This window comes from Globicephala melas, chromosome 1, assembly GCF_963455315.2.
Source record: "Globicephala melas chromosome 1, mGloMel1.2, whole genome shotgun sequence".
Taxonomy (NCBI): Eukaryota; Metazoa; Chordata; class Mammalia; order Artiodactyla; family Delphinidae; genus Globicephala; species Globicephala melas.
This window is the reverse complement of record NC_083314.1, coordinates 24,526,420-24,544,963: the sequence shown is the minus strand read 5'-3', so window position 1 is coordinate 24,544,963 and position 18,544 is coordinate 24,526,420. Positions and strand designations below refer to the sequence as shown.

The window sequence follows — 18,544 nt, the reverse complement described above, 5'->3', positions numbered from 1 at the left end:
CTCTATAATCTGAAAAACATTTCAAGACACTAGAAATTTTTCATGTTGCTATCTCCTTAGGGCTAGCAATTTGGTGTTTACAAAATATACATGAATATAGTTGATTTTTTAAATTAATGTAAAAATGATTATAGTGGTCAAGGGTGTAGGCTGTGGAGTCAGGTTCTTTGAGTTTGAATCCAGACTTTGTCATGTACTAGCTCTGTGACCTTGGCCTATTTATTGAATCTTTTTGTTGCTGTTTCCTTCTCTATAATATGGATGTAATTATAGAACTACTTTGTAGGACCTGTGTGAACATTAAATTTTATATATTAAATTTATAAATTTAAATTATTTTAAATTCATAAATTCACATATATATTACACATGACTGAAATACTGCCTGATAGTAAATATTCAATAACTGTTGACTACTGTTAATAATTAGCATTTTATTCAGATAATGCTATTTGGTCAGGCCTCTTAAGGGAAGGTTCTAATGAACAGTTTGCTCTTGCCACTATATTAGCAAGAATTATTTTAAAACAAAATATATAGATTCTTTTGTATATTTAATAATTAAAGTGTAGATAGATTGCCTTATGTTACTAGTTGTATAGCAAAGTGCTCAAAGTTTAAAAATTATTAAGACAGTTTCCATGAAGATATATAGTATATATGTAATAGTAAACATAGTTTTTGTTTTAAAAGTATTTTAAAAGTTATGGTCTGAACTAAAAAGTATTTTCAAGTTCTTAGATTCTGTTGGTTGTGGCTTCAAAGTATGGTTGCAATCAGTTTTACAACAAAGAAGTATTTAAAACCAAAAAAACATAGCTTATGCATGACCCTAGTGAAATGACTCCTTCCCCTAAACTGTGGTTCTCTCAATGCATGTGGTATTAACTCTGTGGAACTAACTGAAAAAAATACTTGTGTTGCTACTGTAATTTCATATGCTGTGATTTGCCCACCCTTTATCTTCAAGTGATAGACGTTGTTAATTTCTAGGAGCATTTGAATCATAAAGTCAGTCACCCTGAAGTAGGCAAAATTTATAATTAATGATTGTTAAATGAAAAAATTGTTAGAAATTATTGCTAAAAATACATGTGTCTGGATGCCTGAAGATGTCCTTGCATTCACACTATTTTAAAGATTTACTTTTCTGTTTTTTCTTTAAGTAAAATTTATATATGTCTGTATATAAGAGAGAGGAAAGAGAGGAGAGAGATGACTCTATTTATCTTTGCACTGCTTGGATATACCCCCACTGAGGCTTTTGACATGTCATTTCCATTTATGTAATGGATTTTGAACTTAAAGTCTTTGTTGATGTGTAAGCTATCTTGAACTGAGTCCCATTATGAAAGGGAGGATTGAAGAAAATGAAACAAATTATGCTTCCTTTTATTCAGCTTACCTGCCCCAAGGTTGTTTTGGGTTTATGAGTCACATGGTTTGTGAGTTCCTTTATATTTTAAGAGTACTTTCTCTGCATAAGTAAAATCCATGTTTGTTGTATTCTCCCTTAGAATCATTACCTTCACATTTTACAGTAATGGATTATTTTTCTTGTTTTTCTTTTTTGTATTCTTGTAGTTGTGTTGTATACTTTGTTGCATTTTTATGATTTAACAAATTTTTTTTATTGAAGTATAGTTGATTTACAATGTTGTGTTAATTTCTGCTATATAGCAAAGTGACTCAGTTATACACATATATACATTCTTTTTTATATTCTATTTTATTTTTATACAATTTTTTCATTTAACAATCATTAATTATAAATTTTGTCTACTGACTTTATGACTCAAATGCTCCTAGAAATTAACAACTTATGTATCACTTGAAGATAAAGGGTGGGCAAATCACAGCATACGAAATTATAGTAGCAACACAAGCATTTTTTTCAGTTAGTTACACAGAGTTACTATTATATTCTTTTTATATTCTTTTCCATTATGGTTTATCTCAGGATATTGAATATAGTTCCCTGTAGTATATAGTAGTATAGTTCCCTATACAGTAGGACCTTGTTGTTTATCCATTCTATATGTAATAGTTTGCATCTATATACTTTGTTATATTTTTATCCTCCTCCTTAAGACATTTTCTATGACCGTTTTTCTTAATTAAGAGTAAATTCCTTATTGTGAAATTGTGTTTTTTATTCTTACTAAAGAAATACTAAAACAATCTGGCTTACTTTTGTACATAGTATTATATAGAAATTAAACTATTTAGAAAGATTTCTATAAGGCCATTTTACTAGTTATAATTACCATTTAACATTTCTGAAGTACCAGGAATAATTTGAATATGGCAAAGTACCTAAAGAGGGGGACGACATGATCCAGAAAATAAGATATAAACAAGTACTTACAAATTAATTTTTTAAACTTTTAGTATCTATTTCTTTCATTAGGTGTTTACCTTATTTAATTATAGTAATAATAACGTCTATACCCGGGAAATGTCGACAGCCTAACTAGTATTAGCAAGAAAGAATCCTGAATGGAGTGATTCACTATGAGCCAGGACTTTGGCTACAGTGGCACTATCAAAGCAGTATAATGGAGAGCAACATTGTCTGATAGAAATAGAATGTGAGCCATATATAGAATTTTGTTTTCTAGTAACCACATTAAAAAAGGGTTTTAAAAGGTGAGATTAATTTTAATAATAGGGTTTGTTTAATCCGTTAGATCAAAATATTATTTTAACTTGTAATCAATACTTAAAATTATTAAAGGCCTATTATTTTTATATTCTTTCTATTCCTAATAAGTCTTTGAAATATGGTGTTTATTTTGCAAATATAGCACATCTCAATTTAGACACATTTTTTGTTGGAAATGCTTGATCTATATTTAAATTTCCTAAAATTTAGGTGAAAAAGCAGGTTCACATACCCAATTTGTTTCAAACATGCATAAGTTTTTCAATAACTGAATCAATATGTTTTAGAATTTAAATTAATTAAAATTAAATAAAAGTAAAAATTCAGTTCCCCAGTCTCACTGTTCATATTTCAAGTACTCAGGAGCCATATGTGGTTAGTGGCTACCATATTGGATAGCATAGATATAGAATATAGCTGACAACCAAAGATATCAACTAAGGGACCCTGAATCAAGCATAGTATTTTAGCTAAATTTTAATGTGAGGTCAGTGATATAAATTAGCAAAAATTATTTTACTGAGATTTGGGGGATAATATGTTAAGTGAAGTTTATGTCCGAGTTTCATATGATCTGCATCATTTTCAGAAAAAAATTTGGAGATAATTACAAACTTCTCTAGTGCTCAGTTGGTGGTCCTTAGGATGAGACTGTTAATTCCTAGAAACTGCCTTATTGCTGTGGTCAATGCTCATTAGTGAGGTATGAAATCTACCTAGTAGACCTTGATCAGCATTTAAAGAAAATAAGAAATAGTATTGAATAGAATGGAGAATGTATCAGAGTGCTTCATGTGTGTTTAGTTTTGAGAAATCTTTGTTTCAGTTATGTATACGTATTTTGTATGTACATGATTTCAGTGAACAATGAATTGTTTATTTTGGGCTGCAAAATTTTTGAGAATCATTCTTCTGGGGCATGCTTTTTATTGCTGGTATACTGAATATTGCCTACAGGTGCATATGTCTAAACAAAGCATTCATCACAGAAAACTATAGATTTAGCAATGAGATATAAGTAGTATTGGAACACGTCAAGTGAGTAAGATGACGAAATGTAAAGTGATATGTAGTTACCATCATAAACACAACATATGAGTGTGGTGACTTTCTTCCTCAATTCTGAGTTAACTGTGAGTAGCCAGATTTGAATTTAGGTTTAATAGAATACGTTATTTGGTAACTTCTAAATTTTGGGTTGACTATAAGTCATCAAATTTAAACTTGGGGTTGCATCTTAATTCTTAAGAAGAATCTTGGCTTCTTTCGAAGGTAAAAGTATAGTATTTAGGCCTAATTTACTTGGATTACAGAAAAATGGCACTCAGAATCTTCTTAAAGCATTTTGATAAAATAATTGAGTAATATTATATATTTAACCATTCCTATAAATTAATTTTTTAATTTCAGTAGCACCTGATGTTTAATCTCACCAGATAATGCATTAAGATGTATCAAAAATGAAGTCAAATCATACCTGGGAGTGAGATTATTTTTTTGACAAAATGTAGATTTCTCTTTGTTAGTCTGTTACTTTATTATATTTAAATGTTCTTCCTCAAAGTTTTGTTTTTTAACTTTTGTATGAGCCTTACTTGAATAGTTTGCTTGAGATTCTTCAGCTTGAATAGTTTGCTTGAAATTCTTCAGTGTACTAAGTCAACATGTCAAATAACTTTTATACAATGTACATATTTGGTATGCTATTTTGCCACAAGAGGCTGGAAACTTGGGCAACACTTACTATCATGCTTTTGAAAGGCAAAATATGCCCGAGTCAGTGTTGTGCAATGATTGTACTGTGTCGCTGTTCTTTTTCATTCTTTTTTTAAAAAATTTATTTATTTTATTTTTTGGTTGTGTTGGGTCTTCATTGCTGCGTGTGGGCTTTCTCTAGTGGCGGCGAGCAGGGGCTGCTCTTCCTTGAGGTGTGCAGGCTTCTCATCACGGTGGCTTCTCTTGTTGCGGAGCACGGGCTCTAGGCGTGCAGGCTTCAGTAGTTGTGGCACATGAGTTCAGTAGTTGTGGCTCACGGGCTCTAGAGCGCAGGCTCAGTAGTTGTGTCACACAGGCTTAGTTGCTCCTCGGCATGTGGGATCTTCCCAGACCAGGGCTCGAACCTGTGTCCCCTGCATTGGCAGGCGGATTCTTAACCGCTGCGGCACCAGGGAAGCCCTCGCTGTTTCTTTTTGTGAGAATTGGTACAGCCGTAGGGACTCATAGAATAGACGTACAGCTTAGATATAGCAAATAACTTAGAATGCCTTTTCTACTGTACTTCTAACCTCCAGGTCCCATATAATGTTAGGGCATATTTAAAAATACTATGTATCAACTGGGGCTTCTTTCTCCCTATGATTTTTCTCTTGCCTAGGTGCTTTCATATAGCGAGATACAGGTGTACATGAAGATGAACCTTTTTAAATGCTGTTGTTATAGCATTGAAGGAAAGGAAAGAGGAGGAAGAAGACAAAAATAGTATTTGCTTATAACTGTTTCCAAAAATAGTATTTCTTTATAACTGTTTCCAAAAGCAGTAGGCCCGTACTAATTTGAAATCCCATTAAGAATATTATCCTACTGCTTAAGTTAAAGTGTTCCAATTGAAATGTGTTAGGAATGCAGATAGAAGCCAAATATTGTATAATAGGTTCCTTTACCTCTCAGAGTAGGGGCAGAGGAGTGTATAGAAATCCATGTGCCTTTCTCCTTTGAAGACAGAAACTGTAGAAAATAAGCCCTCCACTCCTTCATATATATAATAAGTATAAGGCCCAGAGCTAGACATTGTGAAGAATAAAAATTATCTGTGGCTGGAGTTATGGGTATTCAAATGGCTTAAATCTGGTAGGACACATATGCAAATATATACAGTGCAGAGAGTTGTATTTGGGAGGGACTCTATGCGTGGTACAGAGTGCCATAGAGGAATGCATCATGTCTTTTGGAATGGAGAAGTCAGGGAAGACAAATTGGAGTGACTTTTGAGCCAAGCCATGAAGAATTGGTCAGTGTCTATTAAGAACAATTACAGATTCACACCTATAAGTATTAGTATTAGAAAGTAGTTTACAAAGTAGCCTTTTGAGAATTAAACTAATTACGTTGTCACAAAATAATAGGAGGCAAAATGTCTTGAGGCCCAAAGAAAGGAAGACCTACTTTACTGGTAATAGATATTTAACATAAATAGTATATTAGTATGTCTTTTTTAAAAAACAGTTCTCGACAGAAGAAGGTGGATTATTTTAAGAAATTGTATATTGTTTGGATCTAGCAATTCCCAGGGATAGAGAGAACTTCCAGGAACTTGAACTTCATGTTTATTAGAGATGTGTCCTGTGTTGTAGGGTAGAGATTCTTCACTGAGGTATACCACAACTGGCGTGAAATATTCTTTAAGTTATTGATACTTTTACCCCATTGTCCATAAAGCATAATTGTTGAGAGTATGGCCTCAAGATCACAACTGATCCATGTTCTATTTCTGAACTTACTAGCTGACCCTTGATGAGATATGAGACTTGGTTTCTTCATTAGTATAATAGGACTAAAAATTACCCATCTGCTAGAGTAATTGTGAGAATTGAATTAGAGTAGCGGTCAGAAGAGTTTAACTGGTACATGACACTCATTAAAGTTGCGAAGTGTGATCTGTAATTTTATACTCACCAAGGAGGCTTAATCACTAATTTTTTTTCTTAAATATTTATTTATTTATTTGGCTGGGCCGGGTCGTAGTTGCAACACATGGGATCTTCGTTGCGACCTGTTTAGTTGTGGCATGAGGGCTTCTTCATTGCAGCATTCGGACTCTTAGTTGCAGCATGCGTGTGAGATCTGGTTCCCCGACCAGGGATGGAACCCGGGCCCCCTGCATTGAGAGCACGGAGTCTTACCCACTGGACCACCAGGGAAATCCCTTAATCTCTAATTTCTAGACATCCTCGTCATCTGAAATGGTGCACAGAACAGATCATTAAATATTCCAGGAACTTGCTGAGATATCCCTATCATAAATTAATACTTCAGCATTCTCAAATGATGCTGGTTAACATTAGTCTATCATCAGGAACCTAATTATTTCCAGGAGGTCTAGAAAAGCTCTGTTTCTGAACCTTCAGTAAGGCTACAGAGCTGCTTGAATAAACCTCCTGGTGTTCAAGGCCAATCTGTAAGATTTCTTGGGCAATAATAATGACTAACTTTTCTTGAGCATTTACTGTGGGCCAAGTACTCTGCTAACTGCTTTACCTGCCATATTGTCTCAGCCTCACAAATGACTCTTCGAGGTAAGCATTACAGTTCTCTATTTTCACAAAGAGAAAATTAAAGCTTGGAGATGCTAGGTAACTTGCCTAAGGTCACCACACAGTTTGTTAAATGGCAGAGCCAGAAGTTGACCCTTGGTCTGCCTGTGTTCTCGGCTATTATGCTGAACTGCACAGGATGCAAATCAGGAAGACCTGGTTTCAGATCCAGTTCCACTTCTTTCCAAGAATATGATTTTAAACAAGTTATTTTTGCCTCTCCAAGCCTCAGAGTCTTCATCTAAAACAGTATGAGCACCTCCCATGTGGGCTTGTTTGGAGAATTAGAAATAAGGTGTGTGAAGTGCCTGGCACGGCTTCTAATACATGACAGAGACTCAACAAGAGGCGACTCTTATTGTTTGGGGCTCTGTGGATTGCTTTCATCCTTCCCCCTTGGCATGAGATCTCTGTGTCTCTTTCAGATAAAAGTAAAACCTTTATATTTTCAACTGCAAATACATGCTAGAAAATAGTTTGGTTATTTAAATCAGAGAACAACCGAGGCTGTTGCCAGTTTTAAGGACTGACATTTTTCCTACATAGCCACATAAAATTTTCACTGTTTTTATTGTGATAAAAAATATGTGACAGAAAATATGCCATTTTAACCATTTTTAAGTATACAATTCAGTGGCATTGATTACATTGACACTGTTGTGTAACCGTCACCCCTGTCTCTTTCCAGATCTTTTCCATCACCCTAAGCAAAATCTCTGTAACCATTAAGCTGTAACTCCCTCCCCTGCCCTCAGCCCCTCTAATCTAGTTTCTATTTCTATGAATTTGCCTATTATAAAATTACACATAAGTAGAATCATACAGTATTTATCCGTTTGTGTCTGGCTTAATGTTTTCAAGGGTCATCCATGTTGTGGCATGTATCAGAACTTCATTCCTTTTTATGGCAGAATAATATTCCATTGTGTGAATATATCACATTTTGCTTCTCTCTTCATCCGTCAGTGAACATTTGGGGTGTTTCCACCATATTAGCCACATGCACTTTTAAAGTCTCATTTGAATTTGGATTCTCTCATGAGAGAGATCTTGAAGACACTTTATTAAAATAATAATTACTGGGACTTCCCTGGTGGCACAGTGGTTAAGAATTCTCCTGCCAATGCAGGGGACACAGGTTCGAGCCCTGGTCTGGGAAGATCTCACATGCCATGGAGCAACTAAGCCCGTGTGCTACAACTACTGAGCCAGCACTCTAGAGCCCATGAGACACACCTACTGAGCCTGTGTGCCACAACTACTGAAGCCCGTGCGCCTAGAGCCCGTGCTCCACAACAAGAGAGGCCACCACAATGAGAAGCCTGCGCACCGCAATGAAGAGTAGCCCCTGCTCGCTGCAACTAGAGAAAGCCTGCGTGGAGCAACGAAGACCCAATGCAGCCAAAAATAAATTAAATAAATAAATTTATAAAAATAATAATAATTACTTTTCAATTAAAAATTATACTCTAGTTAGAATTCATTTAGGTCTAAACTAAGTTATTCTAGTCAAGTTAAATCATTTTACTTTTCATATTACATACTTCTTAGTGGAGCTATGTAGTATATATTTTAAGGAAAATGATACCAGCCAGATTTAGATATTTTTATATTTGACAAGCAGTACTTTTATGCCTGAATCAAATAAAATATTCCACTTGCAAAATAGCTGAAATCATGTGATACAATCAGTGTAGAGCTCATGTTTTGTTTTATACTTTGTTTTACTGGTTTTAAAAAAATTTTACTTTACTTAAATATATATTTATTTATATATATTTACTGACTTTCTAAAGAGCAAATAAACATTTCTTTTTATTAGTTTGAAGAATTTACAAAATTCTTTATCACTGCGTTTTTCTCAAAATTGCTGAAATATTATATTTCATTCAAATCCAAAGTAATACTTGGCAAGCATAAAAATATCTAAATCTGGCTGGCATGATTTTTCTTAAAATGTAATATACTTTTGGATGAGAAGAGGGGGTAAAACATGACTGATACAAGGCTTAAAATCTATTTTGTATATCTTTAAAATGTTAGAAGGATTCTTGGAGTAGACTGAGATTTTTTTCCAAGTCTTAAACTAAATAGCCTAGAGTTAATCATGGCCCTCTTTTTTTTTTTTTTTTTAATTGTATAAAAGGAATCTGTTGACAATCCTAAGGTACTTTTCAGGGCTTATTTTTAGGAAGGATGTAATGAGAATATAGTATAAATATATGCTACCTGAATTTTCCCCCATATACTTTTTAAAAAATTTATTTTAAAACTATTTTTAAATGTTTTCATTTGTAAATATTGCTGCTGTTTGGCCATATAACGACTTACATAAGTAACTTTCACTTGTTTGTTAAGTGTCCAGGGATAACATGAGTGATTGGTTTTAGCAGACAACCTTTAATTTAGCAGATAACCATTAATTTCTTTCTTCAAGGCAGTGGTCCCAACGTGATGCACATTAGAATAATCTAGAGAACTTCAAAAAATATGTCAGTGTTTGGGCTCGATCCCCAGAGATTTAGATTTCAGAGGTCTATGATAGAAATTTGACAAGCTCCATAGGCAATAAACTTACAGCCAGGGTTTAGAACCATTGTATTCAAACAAGAACTAGGTGAGGTGGGGTAGGGTTGTAAGTGGGATAGAAGTAGTAGAAATGAGCCTTAGTCATTTCTCTCTTCCCTACTTACAGTAGAACAACCCAGAAGAAGAGGAAAATCAAAGATCCCCGAAAATCCAGAGTTTAAAAAATGAATGTTTTTTTCTTTTTGTCATTGTAGACATTGAAGGACTTTAATGAAACTTAAACGGTTCAACAAAAGATGCTCTAATGGATGACAGTGAAACTCCTACATGTAATCTGCAGATAGAACCACAAGTTGGATGTCATCCTGGTGATGGCGTGGAAAGTACTGTAACATGCTTGCCCTCTGCATCAGATGAAAATGAAAATCAACTTGATGGTGATGGGCATGAGCTTCTGACCAGCAGTGACAGTGCAATGGGTAAACCTGAAGTGTTTGAGCCGGACAGTCTCAACAATAATGAAAGCTGCACATCAAGCTGTGAGGTGGCTGCAGGTGAGAACTTGGAAAACACTGCTTGTGAAGGCCCCAAAGATGGACAGGCCTTCTTGAGAAAGGACCAAAAAATACCTGGAAAAAGTTCAAGAAGCAAAAAAGGCACTGTTAAGAAGATACCACAAGGTATTTTTAAAAAATTATTTATACTGTTGTTTAAGAATAAAGTCTTCCCATCCCATACTGTGTGTATTGTCCTGCTTCTTGCTTTTCTTCTCTTAATATATTCCAGAGCTAGTTCTGTGATAGCACATACAGATACATCTGTGTGGTATGCCATGCATGTGACGTATGTCTCTATAGTGTTCCATTATATGGGTGTACCATAAAGTATTTAACCACTTCTTTATGGCTGTTCCCAGCATTCTGATGTAATAAGTGTGCTGAAATTGACATTCTTTGTACCTGTCTTCTCACTAGGTGCTTTAAATATATATATATATTGCCTCCTTCCTTTATATATTAGACCATTTTCTACCAATATCAACCTTAAAAGTTTCCTTCTTTCATCACTTTGGCTTTGATTTCTACCCTGTGAGTTTATGGGCTAGTACAATCTTACTCAGCCTCTTTATAGGATCTTTCCATCTCACTTAGTAGGTGAGTGGTAAACATTAACATGTATTAATATACATCATCTAACAATGTTGAATAAGACATCTAGCTTTATATTACTTTGGTTACAAAGTAAATCAGAGTATTTCTCATCTGGCTTATAATTTGGCAGTTAAAATTTGGAGCTGTGGACTTTTTTGCCTGAGTCACAGGGCACGCTTGGGAAAAGGCAGCCTCTCGTTATTTTTGATCAAAACCATTTGTCTCTAGAGAGTTCTTGACACCCTAGACTGGGACTCTTTAGTGTAGCACCACTTTACCCACACAAACAGCTGCTCTAGTGAACAAAATGGAGTGTCTCCTCTCTTCTGCTTCTTTGGCTGATTAGAAACATAGCCAGTCTGTCCATATCCTATTTTTTATTTGTATTTGTTTATTTGGAGTAAAATATGAAACTTCCTGGTTTCTACAAATCAATCCTTGTTTATTCAGTCGGGCAATTTGATAACTTTTTAATGTAACTCATTAAACTCATTTGGCTTTCCAATTAATGGATCCCTTTTTCTTTGCTTTTCCTTAGTAGACTCAAAGCAAATTAAAAAAATTTTTGACAAGAGAAGTGAAAGCATTTTCTTAAAAGAACTAATTGTAAACAGATGATATATACAGTGCTATCTGTATATAAATTGATTTATTCAGTAACCATAATTCAAGTGCTATTTGACTGTTCCTTTCTAATCTGATCTAGTGATGTTTTTAAGAACTGACACCTAGTTGCATATATATAAGAGTCAGTCATAGCTTCAGGACTCATGGCTCCTTTTATTTCTTCTTTCCATGACCTATTCCAGTTACCCTACGTGTGATTATATAATTTCAAGTTATTTAGTGATTATCAGTGAGCAGATATGTGTAAAATTACTGTCCCCTTATGCATTTGAAATATATGACTTATAAAAGTTAGGGACAGCCTTTATACAGATTATTTAAAAAGTTATTTTATATATCTTTAATAAAATGAGTTTAAGAGTGTAAGAAAACTGAATTAGGAGTTGTACAACCTAAGGTCAAATCTTACTTCTGGTCCTGGGTCACTTGGTGAGACTTAACCATTCTGTACTTTAGTTTCCTCATCTGTGTAATGATGATGTTCATCTACATATATCTATAAAACTCCTTTCTGAGCTATGAATTTCTCAGATTTCTGAATAGAGATGGTATAGTCTAAACTCAATTAAAATTTGGTGATTCACCTCCAGTGTATCTATAGAGTTTTTCATGTATAAGCGGTACGTTGGTACATTTTTGTTTTTAATCATCATCTTTAGCTGGAGTACTGCAAAAGCCCCCTAAAGATGTCTCCCATCTTGTTTCTTGCTAATCCATTCTTCATGTCAAAACTAAAAATGCACAGAGTTTATGGTTAGAGATCTATGGGCATATTTACTCTTTACTATTTAATTCTAAGATACTAAGTAAATAAAGTTTCACAAAATTAGCAGATAAGTACTTTTCTAATAATAGAGTAGCTTCTCAAATGTGAAATGAAATGACATATAAAACATGATATTCAATTCCAAACCAGAAATAAGTTTTTTGTAGGTGAGTGCCCTCTCAACAGTTTTTTGGAAACATACATTAAGGTGAATTTATTCACTGTTATGCTTACCTAGTTTAATTTGTAGTAATTTTTCATGTATCCAAAAGCTAGTACTAGGGGAAAAAAATTGGAGCAATAGTATTAGGGGACATCATTATTTACTGGTTTTCTGGAAGCAGCATTTCTGTAAACCTGCTAAAACCTGGAACTTGTCCCCAGGAAAAGTCCAGTTGTCATTATGTTACAAGAATTTTTTTTTCTTAAGAGAATGGAGCAGGGTTTCAAGCTGCATTACATCAAGTTTTCACTGTGGTTAAATCTGGTGTAGCTTTAGGTAAATGTCCTAAAAGTGAATGAAAATGAATCAATAATATTTTTAAATTTTTTATTGAAGTATAGTTGAAACCAGTAAATCTTTAACAGCTTGATTGAGATATAATTCACATACTATATAATTCACTCATACATTTAAAGTATACAGCAGTTCAGTGATTTTTAGTATATTCACAAAGCTGTGCAATCATTGCCACAGTCAGTTTTAGAACATTTTCATCACCACAAAAAGAAATCCCTTACCTATTAGCAGTCACTCCCCATTTCTCAGACTCTGCCCTTAAAAAGCCTATGGGAGCTCTAACGGGCATGCGTTTGTTAAATTCCCTTGGAGTTTCGTGAGTTTCATTTCTTGAAATGCTTTTTCAGATCTGCTGTATATAAAAATCTAAATATTGAGTTTAGGATACTCAGACAAATGTGTATCCTAACTAAGTGAGCCTTTTATATGAAAGGAGAAAATAAATAATGGTTTTTGAGTTCAGGACAGTCTGGCTGGAGGCAGAGGTGCTTAAATAATCAGGTAAGCTTGTAGAGCTAGACATTGGCTTAGTGTGGCTCATTAAATTTCCTAACGAATAATTAGAGCTCTGCTTCTTTAAGAGCTCAGCAAAGCAAACAAGCTGTATGAAGTGCTGTTCTTTCCACTCAAGAAAAGTGCCCTTTGTGGCATATGAGAAGAAAATAAGGATAATCTTTTGAATGTTTATATGTCAGAGTCTCCTATGATGGCACATTCCTACTAAAACGCTTAAAACATGAGTGATTTAGCTAGTGAAAGTAGTGGTCTTTCATCCTTGTTTGAGTCCCATCCCCCAAAACAGTCCTGAGGTATTAATAGTAATTTTCAAGACGCTGCCTAAAATAAAGTTGTGGCTATTTTGATGTCTTTCCTTCTTTATATTGACATTGAAAAAAATGCCTTCATTGCTGTAATTTCATATTATGATTCTTTGAGCCATTGCACAACTAAATTCCTCAAATCACCTGCATATGCTCATGCATATCTTGGCCATAAGTTTGGAAAATGGATCAGAAATAAATTTGAATACATGGTTATGTAGTTCCTATGCTAAGACTCTATGTGCTTTGTTCCTTTTATTTTCCTTCCAAAATTTCCTCTCTCAAAGGTTCAAGTTAGTGCCATGAAAATAGAGAGAAGAGTGCTCAACATTTAAATATCTTCAGTTGTTGGCTAAACACATTTAAGCAGTTAAAAGGAAATATTCCTTCCTTTTCCTCAACACTACATACTAGTATTATGAGAGATAAAGTTGAAAATGAGCCAGCTTCCTTCTGACCTGACCTGGGGTCAAAGGGATAACTTATGTAATTATAGCATAATTACCATTTGCTTTGCATGGCACATTCCCCTCCTGTGCCCTCAGGTGGCAGCCTCTGCCTTTAGAGGGAGCAGCACAGGGGTCTGTGGTTAGGAGCTCAGGCCACAGTCAAGCTGCCCTGTGACCTAAGGCAAGCGACCTGACTCCTCTCAACCTGGCTCCTTATAAATTAATGGCTAAGGATAAAATGAAGCACTTAGTAGACATTCCAAGTGGTAGCACTGTTTTCTAGATTGGGTGTTATTGTCTGATAGGATAATTATCTTTGTCAACTGAAAAAAAGAAAAAAGCACAACCTAAAAGTTGAGAATTAAGTTTTATTTGGCGACAAAACTGAGAACTTAAGCCCAGGAGACAGCCTCTCAGATAGCTCTAAGGAACTGCTCCGAAGAGGTAAGGGAGGAGCCAGGATAGTAGGAGTTTTTGCAACAAAGACCAGGTAGTCGGAACATCAAAAGATCACTGTTAACTAGAGAAAACCAGACATCTCAAGGAATTTAGCGCTTTTCTATGAATGGGAAGATGCAAGAGTCTGGGCTCATTGAAATCGTTCTTTTGATATACACCTCAGCTTTCTGGGACCAGTATCCTGTGCTTTCTTATCCTGAGTCTCCTCTGGGTGAATCATTGGGGTGGCTGCAGAGGCTGACTGTTAGAGGGTGGGCATCCTGTTTCTATCCTCAGTTCCCTCAGGGTTCACCTTCTGGGCAGCTGTACTGTGATGGCTTGATGGCTGCAGCATCCTTTGTTTACTGATATGGCAGGCAACATTTTTTCTTTAACATCTTACTAAGTTCACTGATTCTTTTTCCTGCTTGCTCAAGTCTGCTGTTGAATCCCCTAGTGAAGTTTTCATTTCAATCACTGTATTTTTAAGTTCCAGAGTTTTTGTTTCACTTCTGTTGATAATTACTATCTCTTTAATTGATATTCTTATTTTGTTCATAACATTGTTTTCCTGATTTCCTTTGTCCATGGTTTCCATTAGCTCTTTGGGCATATTTAAGACAGGTGATTTAAAGTGGTTTTCTAATCCAACATTTGGGCTTCCTCAAGGATGCGTCCGTCAGTTTATTTCCTCTGAATGGGCCATACTTTAGTGTTTCTTTGTATGCTGTGTGACTTTTTGTTGTTGAAAACTGGACACTTGAATATTATAATGTGGTAACTCTGGAAATTATATTCTCCCTCTTTCTCAAGGTTGGCTGTTCTTGATTGAAGTTATGGTTTGTATTCCTTTTCCATTCTTTATGGCTCTATGCTTAGGTCCTTCTTTAACACTTAGCCAGACCATTTACAATTCTGCCTCAGCCTTCACTTCCTGCTGCCACTGAGCTTATTCATCCAGTGGGAAAAGCTTAAGGTGTTCTCCCGTCCCTAATAAGCATGCTTCCTGGCCTGGGCATATGTGTAACTTTCTAAATTCCCTACTATATGCCAGCGCTTTTGAAGGCTCTGATTTCCCAAAGAAACTCTATCCCTGGCCTTTGCTCCCTGGTTTTAAGCAGTCTATTGTATGCCTCAGTTGTGAATTTTTTGCCCCAGGTGGCTGCAGATTTTTTGATCGCTTGATAATGTAACAAAGCAAGGGCTTCTGTGCCCCCAGCAGAAACTCTGGCACAAACTCTGAGAGCTGGTGTTTGCAGCAAAATAAGGGTTTTTTGCAAGGCACCAAGTGAGGGAGTGGGAACCAAGTCTTAGATCCAATTCAACTTGGTCTTTAAGTTATGGGGTTTTTTGTTTTTGTTTTTTGTTTTTAGGGGAAGAAAGGCTGGGATTGTCATTTTGTGACATTTCTTAGTCAGTGTTTCAGGAGTCAGTATGTCTCTGGTTTACAATTTTCAGGCCAGGTGGTCCACAGCTTGGGGAAATCTATTAGCTTATCTTGCCATAGAGAAACAACTTGAGTTTGTATGTTAATGATGATATCTATAATAGTAATTTTAGTACATTATTGTTATCGACAACAGCAATTTTAGTCATCTGACTGGTATGTTTGTGTTCAGTTAGCACAGGATTGAGGTCAGAGAGGACAAGAAAGGGAATGAAGTTTTGCATAGAGAGATTGATCATAAACTCAGCAGGAGAACTTGGTTTTAGGGGCACTTGGTATAAGTAATGCTTGCCAGCAAAGCCTGCTGCTTTTCTGCTCTGAGGGGGTTCTGAGTTAGGTGAAACAGAGGTGAACACCTTGCATCAGTCCTTCAGGTAGTCCCAGACAGGTTCGAATAGAGAAACAATAATTTTCAAGTAAGGTCTGCCCTGCTTCCTTTGGAACCAGGGACCAGTGTCCCATATAGGGAGGGTGCTGTTGTCTTCAAGACCGTTGCTGAGCTGGAGAGGGCAAGGGCTTTTAATATGCCACAAATCTCGCCTACCAGTTTTACAATGCCTTTTTCTTGATTCAGCATTCACTTTGTTCCTGTATATCTGTGACTGTTTTTCCAGAGTTCTGACAAAGTTGATTTCGGTAGTTCTAGTTTTTGTTTTTGTTTTTTTTTAATATTTCTATGAAGGGATGGGAGTTTGGAGCTGCCTACTCCATGATTTTGCTTATATCACTCAACACCTTTTAATTTTAGGGTTTCCAATAGCAAGAGCTATGCCCAGATGCATGGATTGAAAATGCTCTGAAGAATACTACGGTTCCGTATTTTTGTTTGATAGCACCTTTTTAGATAGGGATGCTGTTGATTAAGAAACATCACCTCAATCTTTGGGAAGTGATATTATCTTTGTTTTAGAGATGGAGGGCGCAAAAAGCTTAAATATTGAAGCCTCATAAGGATACAGTGGTTGAGAAGTTTAAATGCAGTAGAGCTCCAGGAAAACAGTTTGGTAGTTCCTCAAAGTTAAACATAGAATTACCATTTAATTCAGCAATTCTACTTCTAGACATGTACCCAAGGTAATTGAAAGTAAGGACTCAGATACCTGTACACCAGTGTTCATGGCAGCATTATTCACAGAAACCAAAAGGTATTAACAACCCAAATGTCCATTGACAAAATGTATGAAACAAACAAAATGTATGGAAAAAAACATATATATGGAAACATTATTCAGCCTTAAAAGGAGTGATAATCTGATATATGCTGCAACATGGATGAACCTTGAAGACATTATGCTGAGTGAAACAAGCCAGACACAAAAGGACAAATATTGTTTGATTTCACTTACATGAGGTATTTAGACTATGCAAATTCTTGGAAACAGGAAGTAGAGTAGAGGTGTCGACTGAGAAAAAAGAAGGCAGAACCTAGAAGTTGAGAATGTTTAATTTGGCAGACTTTCTGAAGACCTAAACCCAGGAGGCAGCCTCTCAGATAGCTCTGAGTGGCTGTTCCTAAGAGGTAAAGTAAAAGCCAGGAGATACAGCAGTTTTTGCAACAAAAACCAGCTAGTCAGAACATGGAAAGATGACTGTTAATTAAAGAAAACCAGACATCTCAAGTTAATGAATTTAGTGCTTTTCTATGTACAGGAAGATGTGAGAGTCTGGGCTCATTGAAATCATTCCTTTGATATGCATCATAATTATCTAGGGCCAGTATCCTGCTTTTTTCCATCCTGAATCCCATCAGGGTGCACCATTGGGGGGCAGCTGCAGTGGCTGATGATGGTGGCAGGCAGCCTGTTTGTCTCCATCCTGAGTTCCCTCAGGGCTCACCGTATGGGCAGCTGCAGTGGCTAATGGCTTGATGGCCACAACCTCCTTTGTTTGCTGATGTGGCAGAGGATTCCAGATGTGAAGCAGGAGGGGAATGGGGAGTTAATGTTGAATGGGTACAGAGTTTTGGGGGTGATGAGAAAGTTCTGGAAATGGTTAGTGGTGATGGCTGTACAACATCGTGAATGTAATTAATGTCACTGAATTGTACAGTTCAAAATGGTTAAAAAATGGTTTTATGTTACCTATAAAAAAAAATCACCAAAAAAAGTTCATAGAGCTCCAAACTCACTGGTATGGACATATAGAGTTAATTTGATTGAAGCTTGCTGAGTTTTAAACAAAAGTTCTTGAGTATTTATTGAGCACTTACTGTATGACTGCCACCATGATGCATGCTTTGTATGAAATAGCTCATTTAATCTTCTCCAAAGCCTTACTAAGTACCACAATTAGCCTCAGTCTACAGATGAGGAATCTGAAAGCACAGAGATAAGTAAATTGCCCAATATCATATTGCTCACAAGTGACACTCTCAGGATTTGATCCCAGGCAGTCTGACTTCAGACTGAGCCTGATTGTTAGACCATGCTATTTGACTTTTTCTGAATTCTAATGTGTGTTTAAAGGAAAGTTGTTTCATGTTTGACTGACCATACTTTGCCTTTTCTCTGAGTATGTTGCTAGCCGTGCTTCTTCAGAACAATTCCTGCTTGCCAGCCTCAGCAAGATGAAACATAATCAGAGAAAGGGGTAATGGTTCACTCTGAAGGAAGTGGTGGAGTTTGGTTTGTTTCAGTAATTGTCTCTGAATCCTGGTATAACTTTTCCTCAGATTTCGTTATTAGATCTAGTCTCAATGTAGTGAAAGGGACCTTCGACAACTGGGTCAAGGAAAGTATTTTTATGAAAGCAGTGAATGTAGGTTTTTTCCCTAATACTTTTATTCAAAAAGCTCAGTGTTCTTAGTTGAAAGAAGAGAGGT

General features: G+C 35.8%; 1 protein-coding gene across 2 annotated transcripts in view; it reads left to right on the top strand.

The window, feature by feature from the left end:
* Positions 1–18,544, top strand: part of CNST (consortin, connexin sorting protein) — a 114,772-nt gene that overhangs the window by 29,725 nt on the left and 66,503 nt on the right. Inside the window, exon 2 of one of the 2 annotated variants that reach the window (XM_030868508.3) lies at positions 9,759–10,184. The exons of the other annotated variant lie outside the window; for it this stretch is intronic. Coding sequence (XP_030724368.2) covers positions 9,809–10,184 — 376 coding nt within the window. The 5' untranslated portion in view covers positions 9,759–9,808. The remainder of the gene's footprint in view (positions 1–9,758; positions 10,185–18,544) is intronic. 2 annotated transcript variants of the gene reach the window in all.